At 34.2% G+C, this 25,997-nt stretch overlaps 5 protein-coding genes across 8 annotated transcripts; 3 read left to right on the plus strand and 2 right to left on the minus strand.

Annotated features, from left to right (window-relative positions):
* The first annotated feature begins 107 nt into the window (after positions 1 to 107).
* LOC139781596 (protein O-mannosyl-transferase TMTC4) lies at positions 108 to 3,864 on the plus strand. The gene is made up of 11 exons (XM_071720429.1): positions 108 to 259; positions 350 to 575; positions 671 to 854; positions 938 to 1,117; positions 1,194 to 1,651; positions 1,764 to 2,147; positions 2,229 to 2,336; positions 2,555 to 2,696; positions 2,786 to 2,900; positions 3,005 to 3,187; positions 3,712 to 3,864. The coding sequence occupies exons 1-11, from the start codon at positions 229 to 231 to the stop codon at positions 3,846 to 3,848; spliced, it is 2,148 nt and encodes a 715-aa protein (XP_071576530.1). The 5' UTR covers positions 108 to 228; the 3' UTR covers positions 3,849 to 3,864.
* Positions 3,849 to 6,260, minus strand: Pbp49 (proximal sequence element A Pbp49). The gene is made up of 6 exons (XM_071720430.1): positions 5,964 to 6,260; positions 5,558 to 5,779; positions 5,280 to 5,457; positions 4,821 to 5,087; positions 4,479 to 4,717; positions 3,849 to 4,260 (listed from the first exon to the last, which is right to left on the minus strand). Exons 2-6 carry the CDS (start codon positions 5,752 to 5,754, stop codon positions 3,984 to 3,986), a joined length of 1,158 nt encoding a protein of 385 aa, XP_071576531.1. The 5' UTR covers positions 5,755 to 5,779; positions 5,964 to 6,260; the 3' UTR covers positions 3,849 to 3,983.
* Positions 6,261 to 7,748: 1,488 nt separating this feature from the next.
* Positions 7,749 to 9,911, plus strand: Pex19 (peroxin 19). The gene is made up of 5 exons (XM_071720463.1): positions 7,749 to 8,073; positions 8,427 to 8,609; positions 8,674 to 8,819; positions 9,041 to 9,271; positions 9,338 to 9,911. The coding sequence occupies exons 1-5, from the start codon at positions 8,007 to 8,009 to the stop codon at positions 9,560 to 9,562; spliced, it is 852 nt and encodes a 283-aa protein (XP_071576564.1). The 5' UTR covers positions 7,749 to 8,006; the 3' UTR covers positions 9,563 to 9,911.
* Positions 9,912 to 10,210: 299 nt separating this feature from the next.
* On the minus strand, positions 10,211 to 21,785 carry Nfrkb (nuclear factor related to kappaB binding protein). Of its 3 annotated transcripts, none has more exons than XM_071720460.1 (15): positions 21,380 to 21,785; positions 20,117 to 20,365; positions 17,940 to 18,172; positions 17,574 to 17,839; positions 17,101 to 17,453; positions 16,681 to 17,021; positions 16,346 to 16,591; positions 16,027 to 16,257; positions 15,723 to 15,944; positions 15,102 to 15,484; positions 14,276 to 14,593; positions 13,951 to 14,143; positions 13,044 to 13,863; positions 12,659 to 12,970; positions 10,211 to 11,450 (listed from the first exon to the last, which is right to left on the minus strand). In XM_071720460.1, exons 1-15 carry the CDS (start codon positions 21,383 to 21,385, stop codon positions 10,995 to 10,997), a joined length of 4,629 nt encoding a protein of 1,542 aa, XP_071576561.1. In that variant the 5' UTR covers positions 21,386 to 21,785; the 3' UTR covers positions 10,211 to 10,994. The 3 variants fall into 3 exon arrangements, with proteins under 3 accessions (XP_071576561.1, XP_071576563.1, XP_071576560.1); XM_071720462.1 differs by having other exon boundaries at positions 12,659 to 12,967; positions 16,346 to 16,594; XM_071720459.1 differs by having other exon boundaries at positions 16,346 to 16,594.
* Positions 21,786 to 22,736: 951 nt separating this feature from the next.
* LOC139781599 (uncharacterized) lies at positions 22,737 to 25,990 on the plus strand. 2 transcript variants are annotated; one of them, XM_071720432.1, is made up of 5 exons: positions 22,737 to 23,138; positions 24,136 to 24,275; positions 24,350 to 24,491; positions 25,167 to 25,288; positions 25,436 to 25,990. In XM_071720432.1, the coding sequence occupies exons 1-5, from the start codon at positions 22,985 to 22,987 to the stop codon at positions 25,859 to 25,861; spliced, it is 984 nt and encodes a 327-aa protein (XP_071576533.1). In that variant the 5' UTR covers positions 22,737 to 22,984; the 3' UTR covers positions 25,862 to 25,990. The 2 variants fall into 2 exon arrangements, with proteins under 2 accessions (XP_071576533.1, XP_071576534.1); XM_071720433.1 differs by having other exon boundaries at positions 24,139 to 24,275.
* The last annotated feature ends 7 nt before the right edge of the window (positions 25,991 to 25,997 follow it).

Raw genomic sequence — 25,997 nt, forward strand, 5'->3', positions numbered from 1 at the left:
GCTGAACGCGGCCAATCGCTCCACGAGCAGCCTGCGTTCCGAAACGCGTCCAATTTTCAGTGTCTGTCAGTGCCTAAGCATTAAATATACATATACATACATACATACATATGTATGATGTATGTATGGACATGGACATATGTGCATACATAAGACTGTGGGCTGTGGGGACTGTGGTATAAACAAGAGGCAACAATCTGTTATTTGTTTAGGACTTTAGGATATATCATGAAAAATAAAATATCGACTCATTTGCCAGGTGAATCACCATTTAATACACATGAATTACATGGATATTACACGCACGAGAGCGAACATTTGTTTAATGAAAAATTTTATAAATTTTCAGCCGTACCGTCATCGCTTTCTCCTTGGATAATCGTGATTTTGTCACTTTGTTTTGTTAACAGTTATGACGGAGATTTTGTTTTTGATGATAACGAGGCTATCGTCAATAACAACGATGTACGCGACACACCGTTCTGGGATATATTTCAAAATGACTTTTGGGGTACCAAATTATCCCATAGGCAAAGCCACAAATCATACAGACCTTTCACCATCCTTAGTTTCAGGTAAAAGAATATCAAGTGCATCCACAGATACCTCAGTAACAATATCTTGCTAAAAAGTTGTATAGAAATCAATTTTCTTTTTTTTATCTCTATAGATTACAATTCTGGTTACGACAAGGCTTGGTCTCGCAAGACTATCATATAGTGAACATAATATTGCACAGTGCAATTTGCCTGTTGATTCTGTCCGTATACAATATATTTTTGGGGCCGGAAGAACGGAGCACTTCATTTTATGCTGCAGCCCTATTTGCAGTTCATCCAATTCATACAGAGGCTGTAATTATGGAGTATAATATTATTATTAATTATGTACTAATATCCGAATATATTACAATTATGTTTGTACCTTCGTATATCAGGTGTCTGGAATTGTTGGACGCGCTGAATTATTATGTAGCTTGTTTACATGGCTATCAATCTTGTTGTACAGCCATACAATATATGCAAAGAATACATTACAGGCATGGGCTGCCATGTTCAGTTTTGCTATTTGCATCACCGCAGCGATGCTATGTAAAGAAACTGGGATCACTGCCATTGTGAGTATCAAAATTGCGCCGCTAAACTTAATTTTTTTTTACGTAACTATAAAGGATTTTTGTCTTTATCTTTTAGGGTATTTGTGCAATATACGACATAGTTATCGTGAACAAGATATATCCGATTGACATAATTAATTCTCTCGCATTTAAATATGCTGATAAAAGTTTAAATAATTTTATTAATCTTAGAAATGTTTTATTACGACTCGCTGCACTCGTTCTCATTGCTATAATACTTTTGCTTCTAAGGTTCAGTATTATGGGGTTCTCCACCCCAAAATTTCAATCAGTAGATAATCCAGCGTCTTTTATGGATAACGTATTGCTTCGTATACTCAATTATAACTATATCTATTGCCTGAATATATGGTTACTTATATGCCCCATATGGCTCTGTTTTGATTGGTCAATGGGCTGCATATCTCTGATTACTGGCTATGACTACAGAACTTTTGTAGTCATTATTTTCTGGCTCATGTTTGGAGCATTTATTGTGTATACGTTTATCTATCATAAGGACAAGACCTTAAGGTAATCTTAAAAATCAGAAAAGATATGTATGTTGAGAACGTTTTATATATATATGTAATATAATATAATATATATATATATATATATATATATAGTATATAAACTTTTGCAGATATATAATTATGGGTCTTACAGTGTTGATCTGTCCATTTCTGCCAGCAAGTAATATTTTCTTCAACGTCGGATTTGTTTTGGCAGAGAGAGTATTGTATATTCCTTCGGCAGGATATTGCTTGCTAGTCATTATCGGTTTGCAGAAACTTTCTGCCCGATTTTCCTTGCCTAAGATGTCGTTGTTGGCATACGTAATGCTTATTGTATTACTGTTCGTGCGTTCTTGGATAAGGAGTAGCCAATGGAGAAATGAGAGACTGCTTTTTCAATCAGCTTTAAATGTATGCCCTTTGAACGCAAAAGTACATTATAATATCGCGAAAAATGCTGCAGACGCAGGAAATGTTGATCTCGCCAAACTAGAATATCGAGAGGCTTTACGGTATTGCATACAGTATACAAGATCTTAATTTTCTTCTAAGAAATTTTATTGTGTTATACATTTATGTTCTTTGCTACACAGATTAAATCCAAAATATGCTCAAGCTCTGAATAATCTTGGCAATTTACTTAAAGACGATGGGCAGTTTTTGGAAGCTGTAAATTTGTTCGAGCAAGCTGTTAATTTACAGTAAATCCAGTTAAATATCATCATCTAAGATGAACAGTTCTACTTATAAATGTCTTATTTATTTCAACTACAATGAGAAATTAAAATCTATACGTATATGCATATAATCTCTTTCTTTCTTTCTGTTTATGACAAATTATAAAATAGATATACATTACAAATATTACAAATATAAATATGTAGATACGGTATCTCTCACACAAACTCATGAATTTTAGAAAGGATTTTTCTACGGCGTGGATGAATCGAGGTATAGTTCAGTCAGCATTGAAAAGGTATGAGGAATCAGAAGCGAGTTATTTCATGGCTCTGCAATACCGATCAAATTATCCAGATTGTTATTACAATCTAGGCGTATTGGTGAGTACTACATAATGGTAAAATATAATTTTAATCTATTTTTGAGAATATCTTATTATAATTTACTAATTCAAAATTGATGGCGATAGTATCTAGAACGAAAACAATATGACAAGGCGTTGAAAGCTTGGATAAATGCGACTAAGCAAAAATCCACGCATAAACGAGCATGGACGAATATGATACTACTATTAGATGATTTAGGTTTGTGCTTATTTAAATTAATACTGTATCTTTCTGTTACTGTACATCAGTTACTATAATATTAAAAAATATATTTTAAGTCAAGAGATACTCTATAATTTTAGATAGGACAGAAGAGGCATTGAAAGTGGCAAATAAAGCTTTAAAATTTATTCCGAATCATGCTTCTATCTATTTCAATATTGCTAATATTTTGGGAAAAAAGGGAAAATACGAAGACGCAGAAATCCAATTCAAACGGGCAATATCGATAGATCCTATGGTTCCTATGATCTATGCAAACTTAGGTATATTGAGAAATGCATCAGCGATATTTCATACCAACCCTCTTTTCCAACTGATGTTGAAGAATACAAGTTTGAGAACGCAGGAATTTGATATGATACAACTTGTATCATCGAATACTAAGAGTATTCGATTCATGATATAAGCTATTACTCATTATATCAAATTCCTATATGTGTTGGTTGCTAAATCTATTATCTCATCGACCAGTTTAGGATTGCAATGGCTGATAAAACCAGTCATAACTTTGACTTGAAAAACCAAATTTTTATGTTTATATGCATATCGAGAAAGTTCAAGAAGCATTTTTTTAGATCATTTTTTATCTTTTCTTGAATAAGCAAACTTTCTCACAAAATTCAGCTTTTTTAAAAAGACCTCAAGTTTATTAAATTTGCTGATTTGAGAAAAAATATGGTTGGATTTGGCATAAAACATTTCATATTTATGTAAATGTGTATACATATGTATATATCAGATATGAATAATTTAAGATAATATATAAAATCAGAAATATCTTATTTAGGTGTCTTATATCATCGTTGGAATAAATTAAATGCGGCAGAGGAGATGTATACGAAAGCATTGCAATTAAACCCAGATTTACATAGTGCAAGAGAAAACTTGCAAAAATTGTATGCATTAAAGGCGTCAATAAAATAATTTTGTTACACTTGTATCCTAAATATATTTATAACACATACAACTCCCGTATACATATATGCAATATATATATATATATAAATTTATTGAAGTTTTTTCTAGGTCTTGTTTAGATTTTTTAGGTCTTATCTTAGTTTACCTTAGTTTAGGTCTTATTATCGTCATTAATTCCGATATACAAGGATAACTGTATGCTTTAAAATTTCCGACTTTTTTACCGTCAACGTAATTATAAGATATAAAACATTTATTACAAAAATAACTTATGTCATGTGGTATTCTATCGTGTTCCGTTACAATCCAATGCACGTTAAATATTCCACAATAGATGCAGTGTTTTCCAGAAATAGGTCTTATTCTTTCTATTCTTGGATAAGCAGATGATATTAATACATCGTCATCAGTTACCAATCTGTGAATGAATGAACAAAATGAATTAATTTGTTAATAACAGATGTTAAATAAAATGATTTGTTACCAATAATACAAATACCACAGCTCTATCGGCATAATCTTTTACTTTTTTATCATGGTTTTGTTATTTTTGCCAGTATTATAAAAGAAATTTTATTATGAACGCTTTAAACTAGATGCTTCCATTACATTAGATTAGTGTTAAATAAGAGTTACCTGGCATCAGTTAGTACAATCAAGTGTTCGCAGGAACCCTGATGCTGGTACACCCATGGAAAACCAAATCTTGCACAAAGAGAATTTATCTGGGCGTCCATAGTCGCAACTTTAAATGGACCTATATCACGAGCTGTTGCCCATTCCAATATGATATTACTGTAATCAATGTTTGTTGGCACACTAGTATCGTTATAAAATGTATCTTCAATATAGAAGAATCCTGAGGGATAGACATCCTATAATGTACAAAATGCTATTAACTTTCTCTTTTTTTACATACGACGAACGCATGGACCAGGTTATAAAATAGATAAAGCTCCAAATTGAAGAAACAGTTACCTTTGCCATAGGTCCGGGTCTTTGATTCGGTTTTTCACTAATTTCCTTTATAATCGACAAATCAGACTGACATATTATCTTCCGTCGTAATTCATAAAGAGTCTGGCATCCCAATATTGATATAACGCTTTTAAGTTTGAGAACTGGGACACTTATTTTATACCTAAGACGAGAGTGGCTTTTAAATGGTTCATATACCCTGACATAAACTAAAAATTCCTCACTTGGCTTTACGGAGTTATCAGATGATTTTAACTTGTCATATTTCTAGAAAGAAACAATTTTATTATTTTAATGTTATAGATTTATTATTATAGATACATAGATACATTAAGTAATACAGTGACTATAAAATTATTGGTCCTATAGCAATTATAATAATTCAATTCAATTTTAGTAAATCTTTTCAATACTCTGTACCTATATATTGATATATTTTTCTTGGAAGTAACTACTTACAACAGGAATGCCACTTTGATATTTTGATTTTTGTAAAGTTTCCTTAGATAAGATCTTTAACACTTTAATTGTTTCCAATGGAACATTATCTGAGATTGTTTCAGGCACTTGAACATATCCTTGTTTCTCCTTTTCCTCCTCATTGGCAGCCTCCATTGGCAACGTTAAATTATCTATGCTGTAAAATTGACACCGATATATGTGTGAGTCTATACTTAATTTTTTAATTTTCATCAGAAAATACAATATTATTTATTACGTGCTGTAATATAAGGTACCTGCAATATTGTTTCATTAAAAGTATTCTTGCTTGTGAGAGGTCGGTATCCATAAGTTGAAAAATCTTTTCCTCGCTGCGTTTGCTAACTTCGTGACACATCAATGAATTGAGTAGTTCGCTATATTGTTGAAAGTAATCCTTTATGCAAATTTTTGGCGATGCCTGTCGATCGTAAAGCTTATATATTTGATCCATTATTATCCATATAAACAAGTTTTATCTAAAATCAAAGAGCAAAAATATATGTATGTACATAAAAAATACTAAAAATTAGCCAGTGTTCAGTTTAGAGTATTCTATTTACATTTTAAACGAAAATATACTCTTTTGATACTTTTTTGTGACAAAACGAAGATGTAAAAAGGAAAAGTCGTCGTTTGCCACTTAAAAACAAGGGGCCTCACCTCCAATATCGATGAAATTATGCTCAATCGACGGCGTTTTTACACGAAACGAAAGAATCTGGCAGAAAAAAAGCGTCGCTCTGCCCCGCGAAGCGAGATATTAATCGTTGAAGTGACGACTATTCACTATTCAGGTTATGAAATCTGTCATACCGAATACCGATGACACAAGTATAAGCCGACGAGCTGTAGCTAGAGACCCTATAATAAGACTAAATAAGATACATGCTTATGGTGAGTTCTCATGGGCAGTGAAATGCTGTAGCAGCGAGCAGCAGGGGCCCTATTCTTGAAAAATATCGCATACGATGGCTGCGTTCGGGGAGCGCGCTACTAGCGCTATTGCATCATTCTATCTTTATCGCTCATCAAGTGTAGAACAAGGATAGAATAAGCAAATAGCGCTAATAGCGCGCTCCCCGAACGCAGCCGATATGTCATGAATATCACACTCTGCAACCAAAATGGGCGCGTTCAGCAGAACAAACCGCTCAGTAGCAATCGAACGTGATTGGCTCTTACTTTTAGACCCAACAAATCAACGTAGCGTGTTGATAAGACGACACTCAACAGTTGTGTCTGCTGAACGCGGCCAATAGCACACTTGCAAAGTGTAATTTTCTAGTGACATTCCTAAAATATCGTATGCAATATTTTTCGAGAATAGGGCCCCAGTTTAATAATTTCCTAGAAATTATTTAGTAATTTATAAAAAATTACTAAACTTTCCTAGAAATTACTACGCTGTTGCTGCATTTCACATATGTGTATGTATACATAACATGTATAAAGCCCGGTGTCCACGATGCAAGAACTGTGTCCAAGTTTCGGTTTAAGCCAATCAACTTGCAGCTCTTACAGAAAAGTAGCAGTTTCATTGGCTTAAACCGAAACTCGGACCGATTTCTAGTATCGTACACAAGGCTTTAAAAGCCATTGCACGTAACAAAGTTTTAGTCATAATCATAAAGCCTTGTGTACACGATACTAGAAATCGGTCCGAGTTTCGGTTTAAGCCAATGAAACTGCTGCTTTTCTGTAAGAGCTGCAAGTTGATTGGCTTAAACCGAAACTCGGACCGATTTCTAGTATCGTGAAGCCGTGATCAGACTACGGATTGGGATTGAGATTGGATTGAAATTTGACCAATTAGAGCAAAGTTCACTAAACTTGAAGTTAGTTTTCTTTATTCTGATTGATTAAATTTCAATCCAATCTCAATCCCAATCCGTAGTCTGATCACGGCTTGATGCGAGTCGCAAAGTTGTGAGTCATAAGAATTGACCAATCACAGTCGATTATTCTCCTCAAATTCGATTGTGATTGGTCAATTTCCTACGACTCACGACCCGCGACTCGCATTGTAGACCCAGCATTACTCATAATCGTAAGCCCGTAAGAAAATAGACCAATCACAGTCGATTATTCTCCTTGAGCTCGAAGAATAATCGAGTGTGATTGGTCTATTTTCTTACGGCCTTACGATTATGACTAAAACTTTGTTACGTGCAATGGCCTTAATCGACTGTGATTGGTCAATTCTTGCGACTCACGACTTTGCGACTCCCATTGTAGACCCAGCATTACGATTATGACTAAAACTTTGGGCGCGTTCAGCAGACACAACTGTTGAGTCTCGTCTTATCAACAATATGCGTCGATTGGTTGGTTCTAAAAGTAAGAGCCAATCACGTTCGACTGCTACTGAGCGGCTTGATCTGCTGAACGCGACCTTTGTTACGTGCAATGGCCTTAAATCTCTATCTTCTTCATGGTACATATGTACATACATTACATTCTTGCAATCCTTAAATAAAGAACTTGTAAAGAACGATTACTAAGCGTTTTCGATTTTTGTCATTTCTATGTTTAATTTTTTAGTCTTAAATCAAAAATTGTCCGCACGTATAAATATAAAAAATATAATATACCGTTGCGTTCTTTATCTTCATCGGACGTTGTCAATGACAGGAACGTTTTCGTGCACATTCACGCAAGAGAATTTTGTTTTTTAAATTAATAGGATATTACAATCACGCGAATATGACGGACAATTTCAAACAGACAAAACACGAGACAGAAGATCAAGAATTGAACGATTTATTGGATAGTAAGTATACTATATTTAGAAAATCGGTCTAACCTTACGGAGTTCTATGTCGCATGAGTTTGGTTCTTGTCAATAAAAAAAAAGTTATATGATTCATTGTTATATAATAAATTGTTTTGTAATTTTAAATAAATCAGGTATTTCTGACATTAAAGAAATGTAATATTTACCATTATATTTATTCTGTAAGCTATTGATATCTTAAAATTTGGTAATATGTTTCAACATATAATTAGTTACAATTATAATTTTTGATCTAGTGTCATTTATTATTATGTATATATATATATATATATATATATATATATATATATATATGTATTTTTTAAGTTTTAAATCTCACTGTCTCTTAGGTGCTCTACAAGATTTTGACAAAGTATCTATATCAAATGTTGAAAAAGGCAATGACACAGGTACAGCGGATTTGCAGAAACAAACAGATAAGGATGAAATATTCGAAGATAAATGGACGGAAGATTTTCTCAAACAAACGGCCAATCAGTTTGAAAAAAATTTGCAAAATTTATTGCAAAACGGTGAGATAATAAAAGATGGGCAAAGAAAGCGATAAAAATTGTGTATTGCTATAATTATTATTAGGAGATAGCGAACTGGAGGCTGCTTTGCAAAAGCTTGGACAGACGTCTACCAGTAATACGACAGATGAGAAAGACATGAATGTGGACTTTCAATCGGCTATTTCACAAGTTTTAAAGGATTTAACTGCAAATTCCGAAAATTTACAGGTAATGGCATCTCATCTTTATGGTATACCCTGTGTATCAATGATGCTTAAAGGTAAAATTATAACTGACAATAGTTATCAGCTTTAGATTTAGCGACTCAAAAACCTCCAGAAAGCACCTTTTTATAATTTTATTAACTCTTTTGTCAAAAGCATTTTTGGCCCACAAGCATTTTTTTCGCCTCACAGCCAAGAGGTTAAAATAGATGAAATACATTTTAGAGTGAAGCAGATGTGGCGGCTATGCTCGGGCAAACGTCTATTGACGGTGATACTGGTGACATATTACCGTTTATGCAAGGAATGATGGAGCACCTCTTGTCGAAAGAGATTCTTTATCCATCATTGAAAGAACTGTCGGATAAATATCCAGCATGGCTAGAAGAGCACAAAGCAACTCTGAATCCTTCCGATTTGCAGAGGTATACGAAACAATCAGAATTGATGCAAAAGGTATGTTTATAATGGACCAAATCCAAGCTGAAGCTTTACAATTAATGTATTTATATTTTGTGTAAGGTATGTACTGAATTAGAAAAGGAAAAGGAAGACGATGCGGAAGATGTCAAGCAACGTCGATTTCAATGTGTGTTGAAACTTATGACGGAAATGCAAAATTATGGTCAAGCGCCTGATGATCTTGTCGGCGAGCAGTGCTCGTTTTTTCAGTTCGATTCCGAGGGCAATCCCACCCTTCCATTTCCACCTGGAGTAGATTCGCAGCAGGATTGCTGTATTATGTGAATACATATGAATATGCATAGCTATCTGAATGTTTCTGAGATATTATATCGGTTTTGCCTATTTTTACCATCTTTATTTCATGAAGAAGTTTCATCGTTCTAGCTTTCTACGATAAATATTACAAATATATGAATATATATACAAGATATATATTACGAAATCTATCCTTGGCTTACGCAAGGATTCTTTTCGAATTCTAGGCCAACCTTCTCTTGGCAAGGATTATGTGCAATAAATATAATCTTAATACATTTTAATTATCTTTTACGGTATATTATATAGTAGAAATATAATTAAGATTCATTTGCTAAGGGATGTAATATGAAAAATTAAAAATTTTCTACTGTAACACTGATTTTTTTCCGTCAAATTTCGGCGAAAGTTTTAAAAGATAAAATTTCTGGCTAAAACTTTTAGAAGTAACTTTATTTTTTCCTGTTATTATAAGTAATATTGTCTTCTATTAATACATCTAATTAAATTAGAAATAGTTTATAATTCAATTAAATATATTTTTTGATACACTATAAATTAATATTAGTTAATATTCCTACAATTCAATATGTAGAATTACGATCTATTTTGATATGACTATTGACCATTTCTTCAATACATTATTTTCTTGGATACGGATTGAAAAATTTAATGTTGTGTTAGATGCGAGTTTATTTTTTACATTTTACAATACATTTCTAGATATGTGATAAAATAGTTTTAATCATATATATATATATATATATATATATATATATATATATATATCATGCGGAGGTTTATATATAAATCAATTATTTGATTAATTTTTTCTACTTGGTGGTTTTCAAAAATCCGGTTTATATTCTTCATTAGCCTATGAGATAATTACTTTAAGAAGTATTTTCGAGTTCGTTATATGTCACGTCAATCAAGTATCTGGAAAAATTATTTATTCAAACGTGAACGATGCATTTGCATGGATACTGTTGCTATCCAGGTCACAGTCCAAATTCAATAACATAAGTACGAGGGAATTCAGTTTTATTAACATCAATTTAATTGTAAGTATTAATTTTAACTTGCATGTATTTTCATTATACATTCTTTCAAGTTTATTTAATCTTATAATTCTATTGTTATTGAATTTAAGTGCAATCAGTATAATCACATAATTGATCTTTCCTTGTATAAAACTCGCTTTCTTGAAACATATTTGTATATACGTGTATAAATACAAATTTACACATACGCATTTGTATCTGTTCGTGTAAGCACACATACGTATAAATCAAGAGAATGAAAGTCATCTTGTATACATACGCGCGCGCGTATGTACGTATAATGAGAAATCACTTTAAAGGTTTTAATTAATAATATGCGTAACATATAAACAGAGAGTCAAAGAAATGGTGCTAAGTAAATTAAATATAAACATATGTAAACAATATCAATTCTGTCAAGGTGTGCCGTACGAGGTATTTCTCGGTGATTGCGTTTGAAGAGTCTGCTGTTGATTCGATGTAGCCTGCGTGGAAGCCATCGTTGTAGGAGCAATAACTCGAGCGTACACGGCACCACTTGCGGTTTTTAATCCGGTTGGCGTGGGAATTACTTTAAGCCCGTGTAATGTTTTGATGTTGAGCAGCTGACTCGGCAAGATAATCGGTTGCTGCGTTTGTTGCTGCTGCTGCTGCTGAGAGGCTGGCTGCTTGCCTAATACTACGTTTCCGCCACTGGTGCTCACTGCAACTCCAACGTTTTTGTTACTGCTCGCTAACACAATAGGTTTTCCCGCGAGCTGAGCGGTAACCATCCGGACAGTCTGAGCCTGCTGCGGCTGAGATTGCTGGTGTTGCGTGCTGACTGCTATTATCTTTGATTGACTAGAAGATGCTTGCGCTTGCGGCACTACCTACAAATATTCGTGTAACATTGTTAAAAGAAAGAAAAGTTTATTATACTCATTACTTATTCTAATTTAATCAACAAAGATATTATAATTCCTATTCTTGATAATAAAACTTTTGACATTCTAATAGTAATAAATTTTCAATTTGCTTCTTTACGTAAATACTTTTTTGTACATTTTTTGTATTAAAAAAATTGATAGGGATTTGTTCAAAGATTAAAAGTGTAGTTAGAATTTCAAGATACTTACTTTTTATGTATGTCTATTTATATTTAAATCTAATAATGCGTTTTGCTCTTTTACGACTATTTATATTATTATTGGTAATTATTTTCTTTTACACGGACTCTACGTTTACACGGTCCGATTTACGCCGAAGTTATAACATCGATGTTATAACTACTGACGTTAAATGCCGTGTAAACGCTTTTTTTCGACAAAGTTATTACGATGTAGTAACGTCAGTAGTTATAACATCGATGTTATAACTTCGGCATAAATCGGGCCGTATAAACCTAGTCTTAGTCAGCCCCAAATGACTTTTGACCTACCTTGATGTTGAAGTTGACCTTCAAGGAGTTCAAGGTCACATTGACCTTTCCCGTCGCTCGTTGTTCATTAAAAAGTTATTAACAAAACATTTAAACTATTAAAATATATTATATATCCATAAATTATCATATTAGCTGCTACTATGTGTGTATAGACAATACACATGTAGTCGGGGGAAGAGCTACCGCCTCTCCCCCGCAGGCAAGGGTGGGTGGGGGTGGACCTCGACTCGTTTTGCACGGAAAGTTGACAATCCAACTTTTCATTCGAAGCGAGGTCCACCCTTCCCTACCTCACCCCTGCTTCAGGGCGAAACGAGGTCATTGTACGGTTCGAGTTTTCGACTTTTCACACGAAACGAGGTCTGCCTCCACTCACTCCTGCCTACATATGTACTATCTATACAAATATATCAACAAATTATACACAGTGTCAAAAAACTATGTTATAGTTTCCAAACTTCTTTTATTAATAAAACTTTTTAATGAACGAGCGACGAGAAAGGTCAACGACCTTGAATTCCTTGAAGGTCAAGGTGAACATCAAGGTAGGTCAAGTCATTTGGGGCTGACTGTGTAAAGGAAAATATTTACCATCAAAAGGTTTCAGTCTAGTCAATAAATATGTAAATAAATCTACTATATGTAAAGTGCGCTTACTTGGTATTGAGCCTGTATGACCTGCTTGCCTTGCCTATTAAGCTGATTAGCATGGCCAGTAGCAGTAGCCAATTTCAATCCTTTCTGCGCTAGCAAACTTTCGACAGAAATAATCTGTCCCCCGCTGCTGTTCGTTAAAACTTTCGCAAGTATCTTTTGTTGCTGTTGCTGCTGTTGATGATGAGGCGATTGTTGTATCTGCACGGCAATCGGTTTTCCTCCGATTTGTGCAATTATGCGTTGCATTCCCGGAGTTTGTTGTATAGGCTGTTGTTGATTAGCCGTAACTCGTTGTTGTTGGAGTTGTTGCTGCTGAGATCAGAATAAAATTTAAATAGAAGCAAATAATAAACGTAATAAAAACAAGGTTTGCTTGCAGAGATACCTTCAGTTGCTGCTGCTGTTGCTGCTGTTGTTGTTGTTGTTGCTGCTGCTGCTGTTGTAATTGTTGCTGTTGCGATTGATTATTCGACGGTGAGGATTGTTTGATAAATATAGTTTGACCCTGAAGACCGTGGCTTGTGAGCAACGATTTAATTTGACTCGAGCTAACTAATTTAATCTGTGATGCCAAGAGAGTTTTGCCTGGTAACACATGTTGCTGTTGTTGCTGCTGCGATTGTTGTTGCTTCATATTAGTAGTTTGTAAAATACTTTTCCCTGCTTGATTTGTTACTATAGCTGACTGCTGCGGTGGCTGATTTTGCGCTTTTGTAGACGGTAATATCGTCGTTAAATTTGTTGTAGCTCCGTTTACCACGTTTGAATTATTACTAGTTGAAACAGATTGTTGTGCAGATTGCAATACAGAATGTCCAGACAGACGAATGGTTTGCAGGCCAGCAGACGTCGATACTTGAATTTGGTGATGGGGAAAATTGTGTTGATTTGATTGCAATAGACTTTGAGCAGAGTTTGTCTTGAGTACAGCGATTGGTTTTCCTCCTACAGTAGATGCCTTTTTCACCATTATTGGAGCGAGTGGCGATTTCGTATCTATTGCAATGTTATCTCGTTCTGTGCTCACTACATTTGTAATCGTAGCCGAAGAAGTCACGATCGATGCAACAGAAACGGGAGTTTCAACGGTAGAAATTGCTGATGTTATTGTGTTAACTCCCATTTCTACATTAGCATTAACGGAATGTTCAGTGGGGATAGAATGGTCAGTGACAATTTTTTCTTCAATTTTACGCTGCTCTTTCCTGTGAGAAATATAATAAATATAGAATAATATTATAAATATTTTTCTCAAATATATTGTAGTTTTAAAATAAATACAAGATGCTTACTTAGGAATAACAGGTTGCATAGGTATAGTTGTCATTCGCCTTTCTTTCTTGAGAATAACTTCTTTGGTATTCGAAGATTGTTCTTTATTTACATTAGCTGATTTGAGAATTGGTTGCACTACTTTATTTCGCGACGTATTACCAACGCTTTTCTTATTTTTCGCAATACCTTGTAATTGTTGGTGAACCATTTCTACAAGAGATAAAAACAATATCTTGACATAATCACATGAGAAAATTATAATTGAAAAACGTCAGAAACATGTTCGAGTTACATTAAATAATATATAAGATAACAGAGATAAATAAATAGATGATAACGAACCAAATTCAGATTCAGATCGTCCTCGATGAAGATAAAGCCACTCCTTTCGACGAGGATAATATCTAACACAGGGATCTGTCTCGTAATGTAATCTATCCAGCGCTCCTGATACTACAGAATGGAGATATCCTTCCTTCTCGTCATTGTCTTGCTCTATGATGTACTGCGAATCTTTCAATAACTGACAAATATCAGCACGAGTTCCTTCACCATTAGGAAGTCGGGCAGTAGCATCTCTAACTAACGCTAAAATTGTTACGAAGTTTGGACGATCCGGTACCAACAACGAATGTCCTCGGGCTTTGGCTTGTCCTGAAGCTTAATATAAATAATATGATTAATCTCACATATCTGTAATAATAAACTAATAATTAAAAAAATTTTTTTAAATATGAAATGTAATAGGTTTCCTATCAAAAAAGATTAAATACTGGTTTATTTACAATAATGTGTCCACTATAAAAGACGTAAAATATATTTGTTTTATAAATGGTTTATAACACAAAATGTTTTAAATATAAATCAAAATGTTTCGGTTAATTTAATTGCATATAAATTTCTTATACACCTGTATTGTATCATTACATTACATTGTATATGACTGTATTGTATTTTACTGTATTATGTCGCATTGTATAGTATTGTATTGTATATTTTACTGTATTGTATTGTACTTTTGTACACAATCAGTATACGGCTTGCGATTGCTTATATGTACTCGTATCACGTGTATGTGTGTGCTAATATTTGTCATAACATAATTTATAGTAAGAGGAACTCACAAAATTCAGCATTCTTTACATTACAAAGCACAAGTCAAACATACCAACATTATGCTGATAAATTCCTTTGACGGGGCCGACTACGGACGCGTAACCGTGCATGCGATAAGTAAACGCTTTATGAGGCGCAGCGTAACGCATACGCTCTTGTCTTCGGAATTCTTCGCGTTCTTCTACTGTAGACGGACGGACCTTCCATTCTGTGGGAAATAGCGGTCGAGGTGGTTCCCAGTCTGTTCCAGTGGCACTAGCGTCCACATTAGTAGATTCTAGTGCTGGACTTGCGCTTCTACCACTTTGCAAAATTCCGCTTGTAACGATCGAATTATTAGTCGTGCTGTTATTACTCGAGGAGAGTTGAGACTGCTGCGATTTTGTAGCTGTTACAGCACTAGTTGTCGGAGTGTACGGTGACGTCAATATGTCTCTATAAAAGCATTACTTGTTAAATAAATTCTATAATAAAGCTGTTTAATTCATGGCTTGTCGCAAAAAAAAAAAAAAAAAATGAGCAAGAGAATTTAGACACCCAAATGAGCGAACAAGTGAACGACTTAATTGAACAAGAAAAAATGCACCTATTTGCCGTTAATGCCGTTATAATATAATAATCTATAACATAACAATTAAAAATTAAAGGATCAGTGTTTGCCGCCGATTCTTACTTGTACATGAGGAATTTTGTACACAAGTCCTGCAATCGGGTATCGGAGTCTCTTCCAGCGCCGATCCACGCATATACACCTCGACCCTTATTTTCCAGATAGGGCACAAGTTCCTGATCTCGTTCTTGTCGCTGATCCAAATCTTGAGAATACATCAATTCGCCTGCGAGAAATCCCAGAGCTAACGGTACTAAAGTAGGCCACGAAGGTACCAGAGAATACCTGTGACATCATTCATACAATTCGTCAAGAAACGTTACCTACGATCGCGCGCATTGCGGCATAGAGAATTATTCGATATTACCAGTCGTTCAAAGGTGAAATAGGATTGCCTTGCCATTGCGTTATTGCTTCCTTCATTTCTGCTGCGCTCATTCGGTACTCTCCCTTCGAAGTAAAAGCGTCCCGTAGTAGAGAGAAGAAGCATGTGTGGGTCTCTTGCATTAATTCCGCCCCGTTGTTAACATCTATACCTTCATTGGTTGGCATAGTCATTTTCGTCTCAGGTATCGATATAACTCTCTCATCTTCGCACCTGTAACGTCAATTCGCTCCGATTTAAGTTTTTTCTCATTATTGACTTAGTTACAATATTATTGTCTTATACACAATAGGAAACTCACTTAACATCGTCGAGTATATCAATCCCATCGTCAAGTTGGATCGGTAATTGCATCATGTCAATACTATCTAAATCAAGCTCTTTCTTAGATTCATTTTCCTCTTCTTCCTCGGTTTCAGCCAGCACATCCTCGTTCACGCCCAAACTTAATTCGGTCTTAACTTTGTCATATTCCATGTCTTCGACTTCCTTTTTTATCTCTGGTATATTGGCCACTGCTGGTTTGCTACTCTTTTGAGTTACTGGGCTGCTGCAAATGAGAAACACGATTGGAACATATATCAAGCGTTATAATCGTATGATATTTATCTAATGTGTACAGTTAATCGTAATTACATTTTCTTTTTAGCTACTTGATGTGCTTCGTATGCCTCAACGGGTTCCGACTTGATAGGCGTTGTTATTCTATTATAATCTACATCCACGACATTAGATTGTCTGTTGTTGTCGTCCGTTGTATGGGAGTAATCGCTGTTGTCACTTTCATGTTTCACGAAATTGGAGTTTGCCAGTTTCGGCGCGGGCGGACACAACGAGTTTTGTTCCAATTTGATTTTCTTTTTAGAAGACGTGATCTTCATAGAGTTGCCAATTGTAAGTTTCTGTTTTTGACCAATTTGCGATCTTTGTGTGAGATCGGCGAGCGCAATTCCTTGAGTGTTCAGCTCCGGATGAAGCTATATATGTATATATAGAATTCAGTTGGTTATTACTTAAATAAGTAATTATGATAAAACGATGAGATACTATACGTACATCACGACGGGCACGTCGTTTTTTGTGCGCGATCAACATAGCACGATAGGTCTCCTCCGTTTGTTCGCGTACAAACAACGATCTATTAGAAGCGTACTCCATTCGCTGCAAGGTAGAAAATACAGGTCTAATTGTATCGTCCTCATGATTGAGTTGTAGGCCTTTAACCGACAATCCTTGAAGACTCATGGTAAAACGCCGTTTTTTCTTCTGCTTAGCGCCAGTCGTTTGATAATAAGGATAATTCTCTTCGTTTTCGGACGTCGTATCGGCGGACAGTCTCGTGCTGGTCCTGAGTTCCGCCCGAACTGCGTTTAGCTCCTCCAAATAGCGCAACTGAGTCTTTTCTTCAACTATTATTTATTCTCATGTTAGTATTGTCTTCCCGGTCATTATATACTTCTCTGCCAAATGGCTGAAGTAGAGGAGAATATAAACAGCCGAAAGATATCGAATACAAATCAGACACTCACCCATTATTGGTTTTAATTTGTGCCAATGAAGTTTAGACACCGTTCGGTTTACTGGTTGATTGAAACCTTGCCTATACGCATTTGATAATAAACTTTCCCGTGATTTTAGTAGCTGATTCGCCAATTCGTATGATCGTTTCCGCTCCTCGAACAACAATCTTCTTTTCTGCGCTTTGCGAACCAAACCGCGTATTCTTTTGATATCAGGACGATAGTGACCGGAAGAAAGATGATTATGAAACGTGTCCAAAGGCATTACACCAAATCTGCAATACATTTTATTCCGAATGTTCCAATTAAATCGACTTCGGAACACGATCTATATTATTCTCATTTTGCAAAAAAAAAAAGACTAATAATTACTACCTGTCGTTTTCTCTATTAAACAACATTTGCAACGATTTCTCCATTTGTGCCTCTATATTGGAGTCTTTTGGAAAAGTAGGCAAAAGATTGTATAACGTTTCTCGTTGACTTTCGGTAAGCCATTCGTTCCAGAAACGTGGGTAATCTAGCATCTCTTTAAAGATACTGAAGTGTTCACAAAGATCCTGGGGTAATTTTACTTTAATATTGGCAGCGACGCAGGTTTCCCATCTCTAAAAATCAATTTATTGTTAAATCGATTACTATTATCATTATAAATCGTTATTAATTTAATGTTTATCTATTAATTTGTTACTAAAAATTATAATAATAAATTGTAGTAATAGTTATACTTTATAATAAGCTATTAAAAGGAAAGGTACACTTAAAAATTACAAAAATATCAACCTTTTTTATTTTTTAAAGAAAGATGAATTGTTTTTTATACGTTTTATTTGTACATTTTGAACTATGCAGGGTGTAACAAAAAGATAAGGACAGACTTTGTCTGCTTGAAGGGGGGGGGGGGGGTTGATATAAGTAATTTGAATATAGGAATACATGTCCGCTGGAGCCTTGTTTCCGTGCTACACAGGGCTGCGGTCAGAATGTCAACCTAGGCAACTCTCTAAGCTATAGTTTACGTCACGTATACTACAGAGTTACTTAGGTGTGCCTAAGCGTAATTCTTGAACGCATCCCAGCAGTAAAGTTGCCTAAGCTTCCTGTGTAGGTAGGTAAAGTGCCTTTTCGATAAAAGATAGCGAACAATTTTATTTGCGAAAGCTGTTCCGAATTAAAAATCAGGCCCGCATACCAAATTTTGAATCAATCCTGACTTAATCATACCTGAATCATACCTGACTTAATGTAAAAAAGCAAAAACATCAAAGTAGGCCGATTGATTCAAAATTTGGTATATGGGTTCGATTTTTAATTTGAAATAGCTTTCTCAAATAAAATTTTTCGTTATTTTTTCGTTATATCCTACATAGGAATTTGAGGAAACTTCTTGAGGAAATGAGGAATATACACACATTCCTATTATACTCAAATTACTTATATCAACTCCCCCTACAAGCACACAAAGTCTGTCTGTATCTTTTTGTTACATCCTGTATAAACTAATTTTTGGGCGTCTAAATGTATAAAAAAAAGAGATTAAACTTATCCTTGCGTGGATCCAAAATAGGTAATACATCCTCTGTAAATGTTAAACAAAAATTTCCTAATTTTTCATATTATTAAATGCTACTGTTTATGTTTTCAATATTCTTTCCGATTTTATCTAGCATGAAAGCTAAATAACATAAGTACTAAAACTATATAGCTATAAGTATATAAGCAAAACTATACACTGTTTGACTAAACAAATTTGTTGCTGTAATTATAAATTGTTAATAAAAATAATAAAATTAAACATTAACTTCAAACAGACAGTAAACAATAAAATATAAACAAAAATAATACTTTACATTTTATTTTTTTGAAAATCTTCCATCATTATTATTCGAATTATTGATATATTCCAATATATTGATGTTGAATTTTTTAGTTGTAATCGTAATTTGAAATAAAAACAGGAAATTATTGCAATGAACGACACTATGATGCCAAATAACACCAAAATCTTGGAAAAGTTTCCATGAAATCACGTTTTCTGACTTTTGTATACCTTTATATTGGAAAACACTGAATTTTTTTAATAATTCATTTAACCTCCTTAAAAATAAACTATAATTTGTTCGGTTTTTTAATTTTCGATTTTCCAGTAAATTACGATCAAAAGTTGCTAGCATTTAATTGTAAAAAATTGACTTTATTCAAATCAATTAAAATTCAGGAAATAATTAATTATTTAGGAAAAAAAGATCAAAGCAAACGGTCAAATCAGATGAGAAAAAGATAAAAAAGAAAAATGATAAGAATATATTGACTCAGTGATAAGAGAAAGGAATATAAAAATAAGTAACTTTGTTTCATGATTTCGCTAATTGCATCTTTCCCTTTAAGCATAAATAGGCACTTTTCATTTAGTGGCGCAAGTAGACACAAAGGTTGTTCTATTTTTCTCAACATTCAGCAAGTAAGAACAAAGAACGACATTTGAGTCGAGTCGATTTGTGTCGCTAAATGAGAAGCCAACCTACAACTATGAAACAAGATATAAATCTTACCAAAGCATCGGGGTTCTCAATGTTTACCATATATTCCGCATTTTCATTTTCATCTTCGTCCTCCTCCGCAGAACTATGGCTTTCGCTGCTGCTTGTGGCATGATCTTCCGCACTATCTTGCTCACTGTCTGTCGTTGTACTACTGCCACTCATACTACTACTGCTACTATCAGTTCTAGAATCATGCGTTGAAGCTTCTTCTTCATCTTCCTCGGCTCCACTATCACCACCGGCCGAGCATTCATCTATCTGTATCCAACGAGCAAAATATTAACAGTATGCCAACTGTTTATCAACACATTTGAACAGAACATTATGACAGACTGATATTAACTGCATCTATATTAATGGTTAAGTTATATTAAAGTTAACCAGCTCTGTTCCACTAGAGCTTGTCAATATAAATCTGATAACAGAAACCAAGCTAAATCTGTCATTTCGTAAACATTTAAATGGAACGTATTATTCAAATAATTATAAAGTAATAGATTCTGCAAGGTTTCTACAGTCAATCTGCCATCATACTCTGTTATATCTCTGGCATTCTATCGATAAAATTAATATCGGATATTCAGTAAAATCTGTTTTTCTTTTCAACAGATTTGTCTATCTGGATAAATATATTGCTTAGGGCCGGTTGTTCCAACCTATTGGTAAGTTAACTAATAGTCAAATATGTCTATCTTTGTCTAATATTAAGGATAAACAAAGACAATATGATTTAACTATTAGGTATTACCAACAGGTTGAAACAACCAGCCCTTATGATGGGGTATTGCTATATAGTGATGATTTATACAGGTACATAATACAGCAAAAAGATAAACTCTCTCGAAGCAAAGTAACTTTTAAACAATATATGTGATTTATAATTCCTTATTTATATACAAAATTTTGCTCTATTATATTATTATATTGTAAATTAATATACACATATTAACTAGTATAGTAGTTTTAACTAGTAGTATATTGATTAGTATAGGTATTAACTATACTAATTAATATCAACTGACCATAGATATAATAATTAGATATTAGCTATTAGATATTAGAAGTTAATAGATATTAGCTAGTATTAGTACAAAATAAACCATTACAAATTATATCAATTGCGATCATAAATTGTAGGTATCAAAATTAGATGAGTGCAATTATATTAGAAATATATACAAAAATTTAAATTTGGATAGAACCACATAATACGTTGTGTCAAATATATGTCATATTAATTTCGTAGCAGTAGAATGAATGGTAGAAACCAACCTCCATTTCCCCAGTTTTCGATCTTGTGCACTTTTTCAGCGATTTGCGCTGTCTATCGGGAAATAAGTGTGTGTGTTTGTGTGCCTTTGTGTGGTGTCTTCACTGTCTTCCCACCTAACTACAACATTAACTCAACACACGGAGAAAAAGACGCGAAAAGATCTTTCAGATATTTCTCAACGTACATGCAAGCACTTGTACATACATGTATATAGCACAAATAATGGTTATAAAATAAGTATTAAGTAACGTCGCTATCGACTATTCGTCTCCGAATAATTATAACTTTCCAGCTCTCTTTAATCATGGCATTAAACACGATGACAACAATATTACGCATTGAACGATAACCATACTGGAATGAGCACTGTTGTAAATTGTAAAGGCTGGTAAAGGCCGGCACGCAATACAAAGGTACTACAGGCTACAGGCAATAGGAACAGGGAATAGCAAAAGAATGTAGATTTTCAACCTATCGGAAGCCGTGTATCAAATGGCCGCGTTCAGCAGACACAACTGTTGAGTTCGTCTTATCAACACTCTGCGTTGATTGGTTGGTTCTAAAAGTAAGAGCCAATCACGTTCGACTGCTACTCAGCGGCTTGGTCTGCTGAACGCGCCCAATGAGTGCATCCAGAAGCACGACCGCTCAAGCAGGGCATACACACTTTTCGTAGAACATAACAGTAAGGTTGCGACCAATCGCGTTCCTTGATTCGGCCGTCTGTAACCGTAGAAGTAAAAATTGAGCAACGCGATTGGTCGAAACCTTACTGTTACGTTCTACGAAAAGAGGCTCGATTCTTGATTTCATTCGCAAGAGAAACGTATGCGAAAATTCTGCTCTTACAGAAACGTTGCACAAAAAATATGGCTTCTGCATTCTGCTCATGGCTCCTGCAATTTTATGTGCTTCCACCTTAATTGACTGTGATTGGTTAATTTCTTAGGGCCTTAGGCCGTGGCACATAGAAAAACTTAAGCAGTAAAACTCAAGCAGTAAGCAAATCAGCCAATCACAGTCAAGAACTTAAGGCACGGCCCTAAGCGGTAGCGAATCCATACCGTTGATTTCTTAAGCCTTGTGTCCACGATGCTAGAACTGCGTCCGAGTTTTGGTTTAAGCCAATCAACATGCAGCTCTTATAGAAAAGTAGCAGTTTCATTGGGTTAAACCGAAACTCGGACACAGTTCTAGCATCGTGGACACAAGGCTTTATGCGGGGTCTACAATGCGAGTCGTGGGTCGTGAGTCGTAGGAAATGGACCAATCACAATCGAATTTGAGGAGAATAATCGACTGTGATTGGTCAATTCTTATGACTCACGACTTTACGACTCGCATTGTAGACCTAGCATTAACTCATGCGCAAGTGGCCAAAGCGCATGCTCGTATCGCTGCATTTCGTCGATATGTCAGATTTTCTAACCTGAATAGTCGTCAACTGTAACGATTAATATCTCGCTTCGCGAGGCAGACCGCCGCGTTTATCTGCCAGATTCTTTCATTTCGTGCAAAAACGCGTCTATTGAACATAATTTCACCTATATCCACGTTTAGGCCCGTATTCTAAATAAATACCAAATTTTTTTGTGAGACAAAAAATGAGCAAAGAATTGTCATCGATCGGTTTAAATGAAGCAAAGCAAAGTTTTGTTGAACTGATGCGTTCGTTAAATAAAACGGATCAACGAAAATTTTTGGCATTTATTATGGAGGAATGGAAACTCGAGCCGTCCATAATTTATAATGATTCAGGTTTGTCAAGACTAAACACAATACAAAGGTACAGGCAATAGGAATAGAGAATAAAGCCGGTAACCTACAATACGTCTCAAACGATGGCAACTGCTAGTTGAAAAGTGTTATTTCTGATTGCCGATTGCCTGATTGCCAGTTACTGGGAGCTTTCCAGCAAGCGACACAAGTCGACACAAGTATCGTTTTATCTTTGTTACTCATTACCAAAAAAGACCAAAAAAGAAAGAACGATGCTTGTGTCGACTTGTGTCACTTGCTGGAAAGCTCCCACTGTCGCCAAAAAAGTTAAAAGTTCGCCAACTCTCTTTCGACAACCGTAATTGACAAGCGCAACGTGGAAATAACAATAACATTTTCAACTAGCAGTTGCCATCGTTTACGACGTATTGTAGAACCGGCTTAAGACAGGCAACAGTAAATAACCACATTTCAACTTATAATGAAACTGAATCACTGTGATTGATCAGGTACAGGCAATAGAGAATAGAACGATCCGACGTGTTGGAAATTCTGTTTCTATTGCCTATTTCATATTCTATTCACTATTGTATTGATACAGTTTTTGATTAAGTTGAAATGTGGTTATTTCTGTTGCCTGGCTTATTTCCTATTGCCTGTACACCTTTGTATCGTATTTAGGCCTTTATACTTGTTATATACTTAAGTGTTATTCTTTGTATGCAAATTTGTTGTATTTCCTTATAAAATAAAATGAATGAAATGGGCATATAAATTATTTTTCTCTATGGATACTATCAATTTTCATTCAATTTTCTTGGTATTACAATATAATGAAGATATGTGACTATTTTATAATAAAATGCTGCAAATGACAAATCAAACTAATAAATCTAATTTTATTTGATAAAATAATTCCAATTAACACAATTTATATATTTCAATTTTTTTTTTAATTAATACATTAAATTTGTTCAGTAAAATAATAACAATTAATACAAATTAATTTTTTCTTATCTAAATAATTTGTTAATAGAAGATGATGCATGTGGCAATAAAAGAATAACGGATGAGTCAATACTTGTTTTAAATTCTATCGTTTCTGATATTAAACAGAAAATCCCATTTAATGCTATATTGGAATCTGAAAATATTACAACTCCCTTAATAGGAGAGGTATGTCTTGTTATAAGTGAAAGAAATAACTATTTAATTTTCTGATAATGTTAAATATAAATATATTTTTCTAGAATTCAGATTGTGATCCCAACATCACAGTGCATATAGATGAGTTCCTTTATAGTGATGAAGATATTGACAAGTTTGTAGATAATAATCAATTACAAAGATATTATTGCACTGACTGTAGATCCAGAAGTATACAACCATTAAGTAAGTATACAATTTAAATACGAAAGTGAGTCGATATTTATCTGTTCTCTATTTCTAAAATTTATTACAATTACAACAGAGAACTTAAAGATACCTCAGTCTTTTCTACATATGTCTCTCACGGTGTGTTGAAAACTCCACTAGGTATGGAGAACATAAGGTCCAAGTTTATGTCCTCAAAAGAAATGTTTTATGATTGCTTTGTCAACCATGCATACACCGCGTCTTTCACATGTTGGTCTGTAAGAAATCGACTTCTTACGGCTTCTTTTAGAACCAAACAAATGGTAATCTAAAGAAGCAAAATCAGAGTTATACGGTGGATAATCCAGGATTTATGGATTTTAGCCTCTGCTGGTACATCATCAGTCCATAAAAATAGATCATTTCTCACTGTTTTTCTTTAGTGCAAACGCGGAGAGCGATGTTACCATATTTACTCAACGAAAACAATAAGCAAACCGACTAATTAAAGTCAAAATTTTAATAATGTGAACACAGATATACTATGTGTTGAAACATACCCGAGAAAAGCAGCTGCACAGTACTGACGTAAACAGTATTATAATGAAAAGTGCAGATAAATGTTGACTCTTCCTCATATAATTACTTTTTTCTTTCATTTCTTGTGATTGTATATTATGTAAATGTAATATTATATATTTATAATTTTAGTTTATTTATCACACTCCATGTCACAGGACGGATTATTCTTTATATTCAAGGTGCTACTGCCTACTTTGAAAAACAAAACTATACTTGATATAGGATCGAGATTGGGCGCAGTTCTTTACGGGGTAAGGATAATAATTAGAAATATCTTTTTTATTGGATATATGTATAATTGGTAATATTATTATTAATAATCTGTTACACAGAATAAGCAATAAAAAAGTTTTTTACAACAATAATTCTCTTAACACTTTAATGTTCATGTTTCACAGGCGTATGTATATACGGACGCTAGAAGAATTATCGGTGTTGAAATGAACGAGGAACTCTGTAACCTCCAAAATGAAATTATGTGTAAATACAAAATGGACGATCGTATATCTATTTTACACAAGAGGATAGAAGAGGTTCCAGAGACGATCAAACAAAGCGACGTTATTGTTATTAATAACGCATTTGAATTTTATTTACCCAGAGATGTACAGATAGATATATGGAAATTTTTGAAAGATGCTATAAAACCAAAAACGCTGCTCATCACTCGTCCATCAGTCGAAGCGACTTTCAAAACTTTATCAATCGGAATCTCGGTGGAAAAGTGGTTGAAACCTTTTAAAAAGCCACAGTCTGATAAATTCTCTTTCTTACCTGACTACGAAGATAAATTCGCTGAAATATCGTGTTATGAAGTTTTTTAAGAGAATCATATATATCTTCAAAGAAAATGCCGTTCTTATTGAGGATATTAGATTTAAAATATTTGATTATGTACAAATTTGTGTTATATATCACTGTAAAATAGAGCGAACAAAATATTTAACAAATTATCTCTCC

This window comes from Temnothorax nylanderi, unplaced genomic scaffold (genome assembly GCF_030848795.1).
Source record: "Temnothorax nylanderi isolate EJ_2023f unplaced genomic scaffold, tnyl_v1.0 TNYL_tig0348_pilon, whole genome shotgun sequence".
NCBI lineage: Eukaryota > Metazoa > Arthropoda > Insecta > Hymenoptera > Formicidae > Temnothorax > Temnothorax nylanderi.

Bases quoted from the DNA above. Each gene is read 5' to 3' on its own strand.
- LOC139781596 (XM_071720429.1), top strand. From the start codon at position 229: ATGAAAAATAAAATATCGACTCATTTGCCAG. The intron at 1,118-1,193 runs GTGAGTATCAAA...TTTATCTTTTAG, and splicing joins AAACTGGGATCACTGCCATT to GGTATTTGTGCAATATACGA. The intron at 3,188-3,711 runs GTATATTGAGAA...TATCTTATTTAG, and splicing joins TATGATCTATGCAAACTTAG to GTGTCTTATATCATCGTTGG.
- Pbp49 (XM_071720430.1), bottom strand. From the start codon at position 5,754: ATGGATCAAATATATAAGCTTTACGATCGACAGGCATCGCCAAAAATT. The intron at 5,458-5,557 runs GTACCTTATATT...TCAATTTTACAG, and splicing joins TTAATGAAACAATATTGCAG to CATAGATAATTTAACGTTGC. The intron at 4,261-4,478 runs GTAACTCTTATT...ATTCATTCACAG, and splicing joins ATTGTACTAACTGATGCCAG to ATTGGTAACTGATGACGATG.
- Pex19 (XM_071720463.1), top strand. From the start codon at position 8,007: ATGACGGACAATTTCAAACAGACAAAACACGAGACAGAAGATCAAGAA. The intron at 8,074-8,426 runs GTAAGTATACTA...ACTGTCTCTTAG, and splicing joins ATTGAACGATTTATTGGATA to GTGCTCTACAAGATTTTGAC. The intron at 8,820-9,040 runs GTAATGGCATCT...AATACATTTTAG, and splicing joins CAAATTCCGAAAATTTACAG to AGTGAAGCAGATGTGGCGGC.
- Nfrkb (XM_071720459.1), bottom strand. The intron at 13,864-13,950 runs GTAAGCATCTTG...TATTTCTCACAG, and splicing joins ATGCAACCTGTTATTCCTAA to GAAAGAGCAGCGTAAAATTG. The intron at 11,451-12,658 runs GTAAGCGCACTT...GAATATTTGTAG, and splicing joins TCATACAGGCTCAATACCAA to GTAGTGCCGCAAGCGCAAGC.
- LOC139781599 (XM_071720432.1), top strand. From the start codon at position 22,985: ATGAGCAAAGAATTGTCATCGATCGGTTTAAATGAAGCAAAGCAAAGT. The intron at 24,276-24,349 runs GTATGTCTTGTT...ATATTTTTCTAG, and splicing joins CAACTCCCTTAATAGGAGAG to AATTCAGATTGTGATCCCAA. The intron at 25,289-25,435 runs GTAAGGATAATA...CATGTTTCACAG, and splicing joins TGGGCGCAGTTCTTTACGGG to GCGTATGTATATACGGACGC.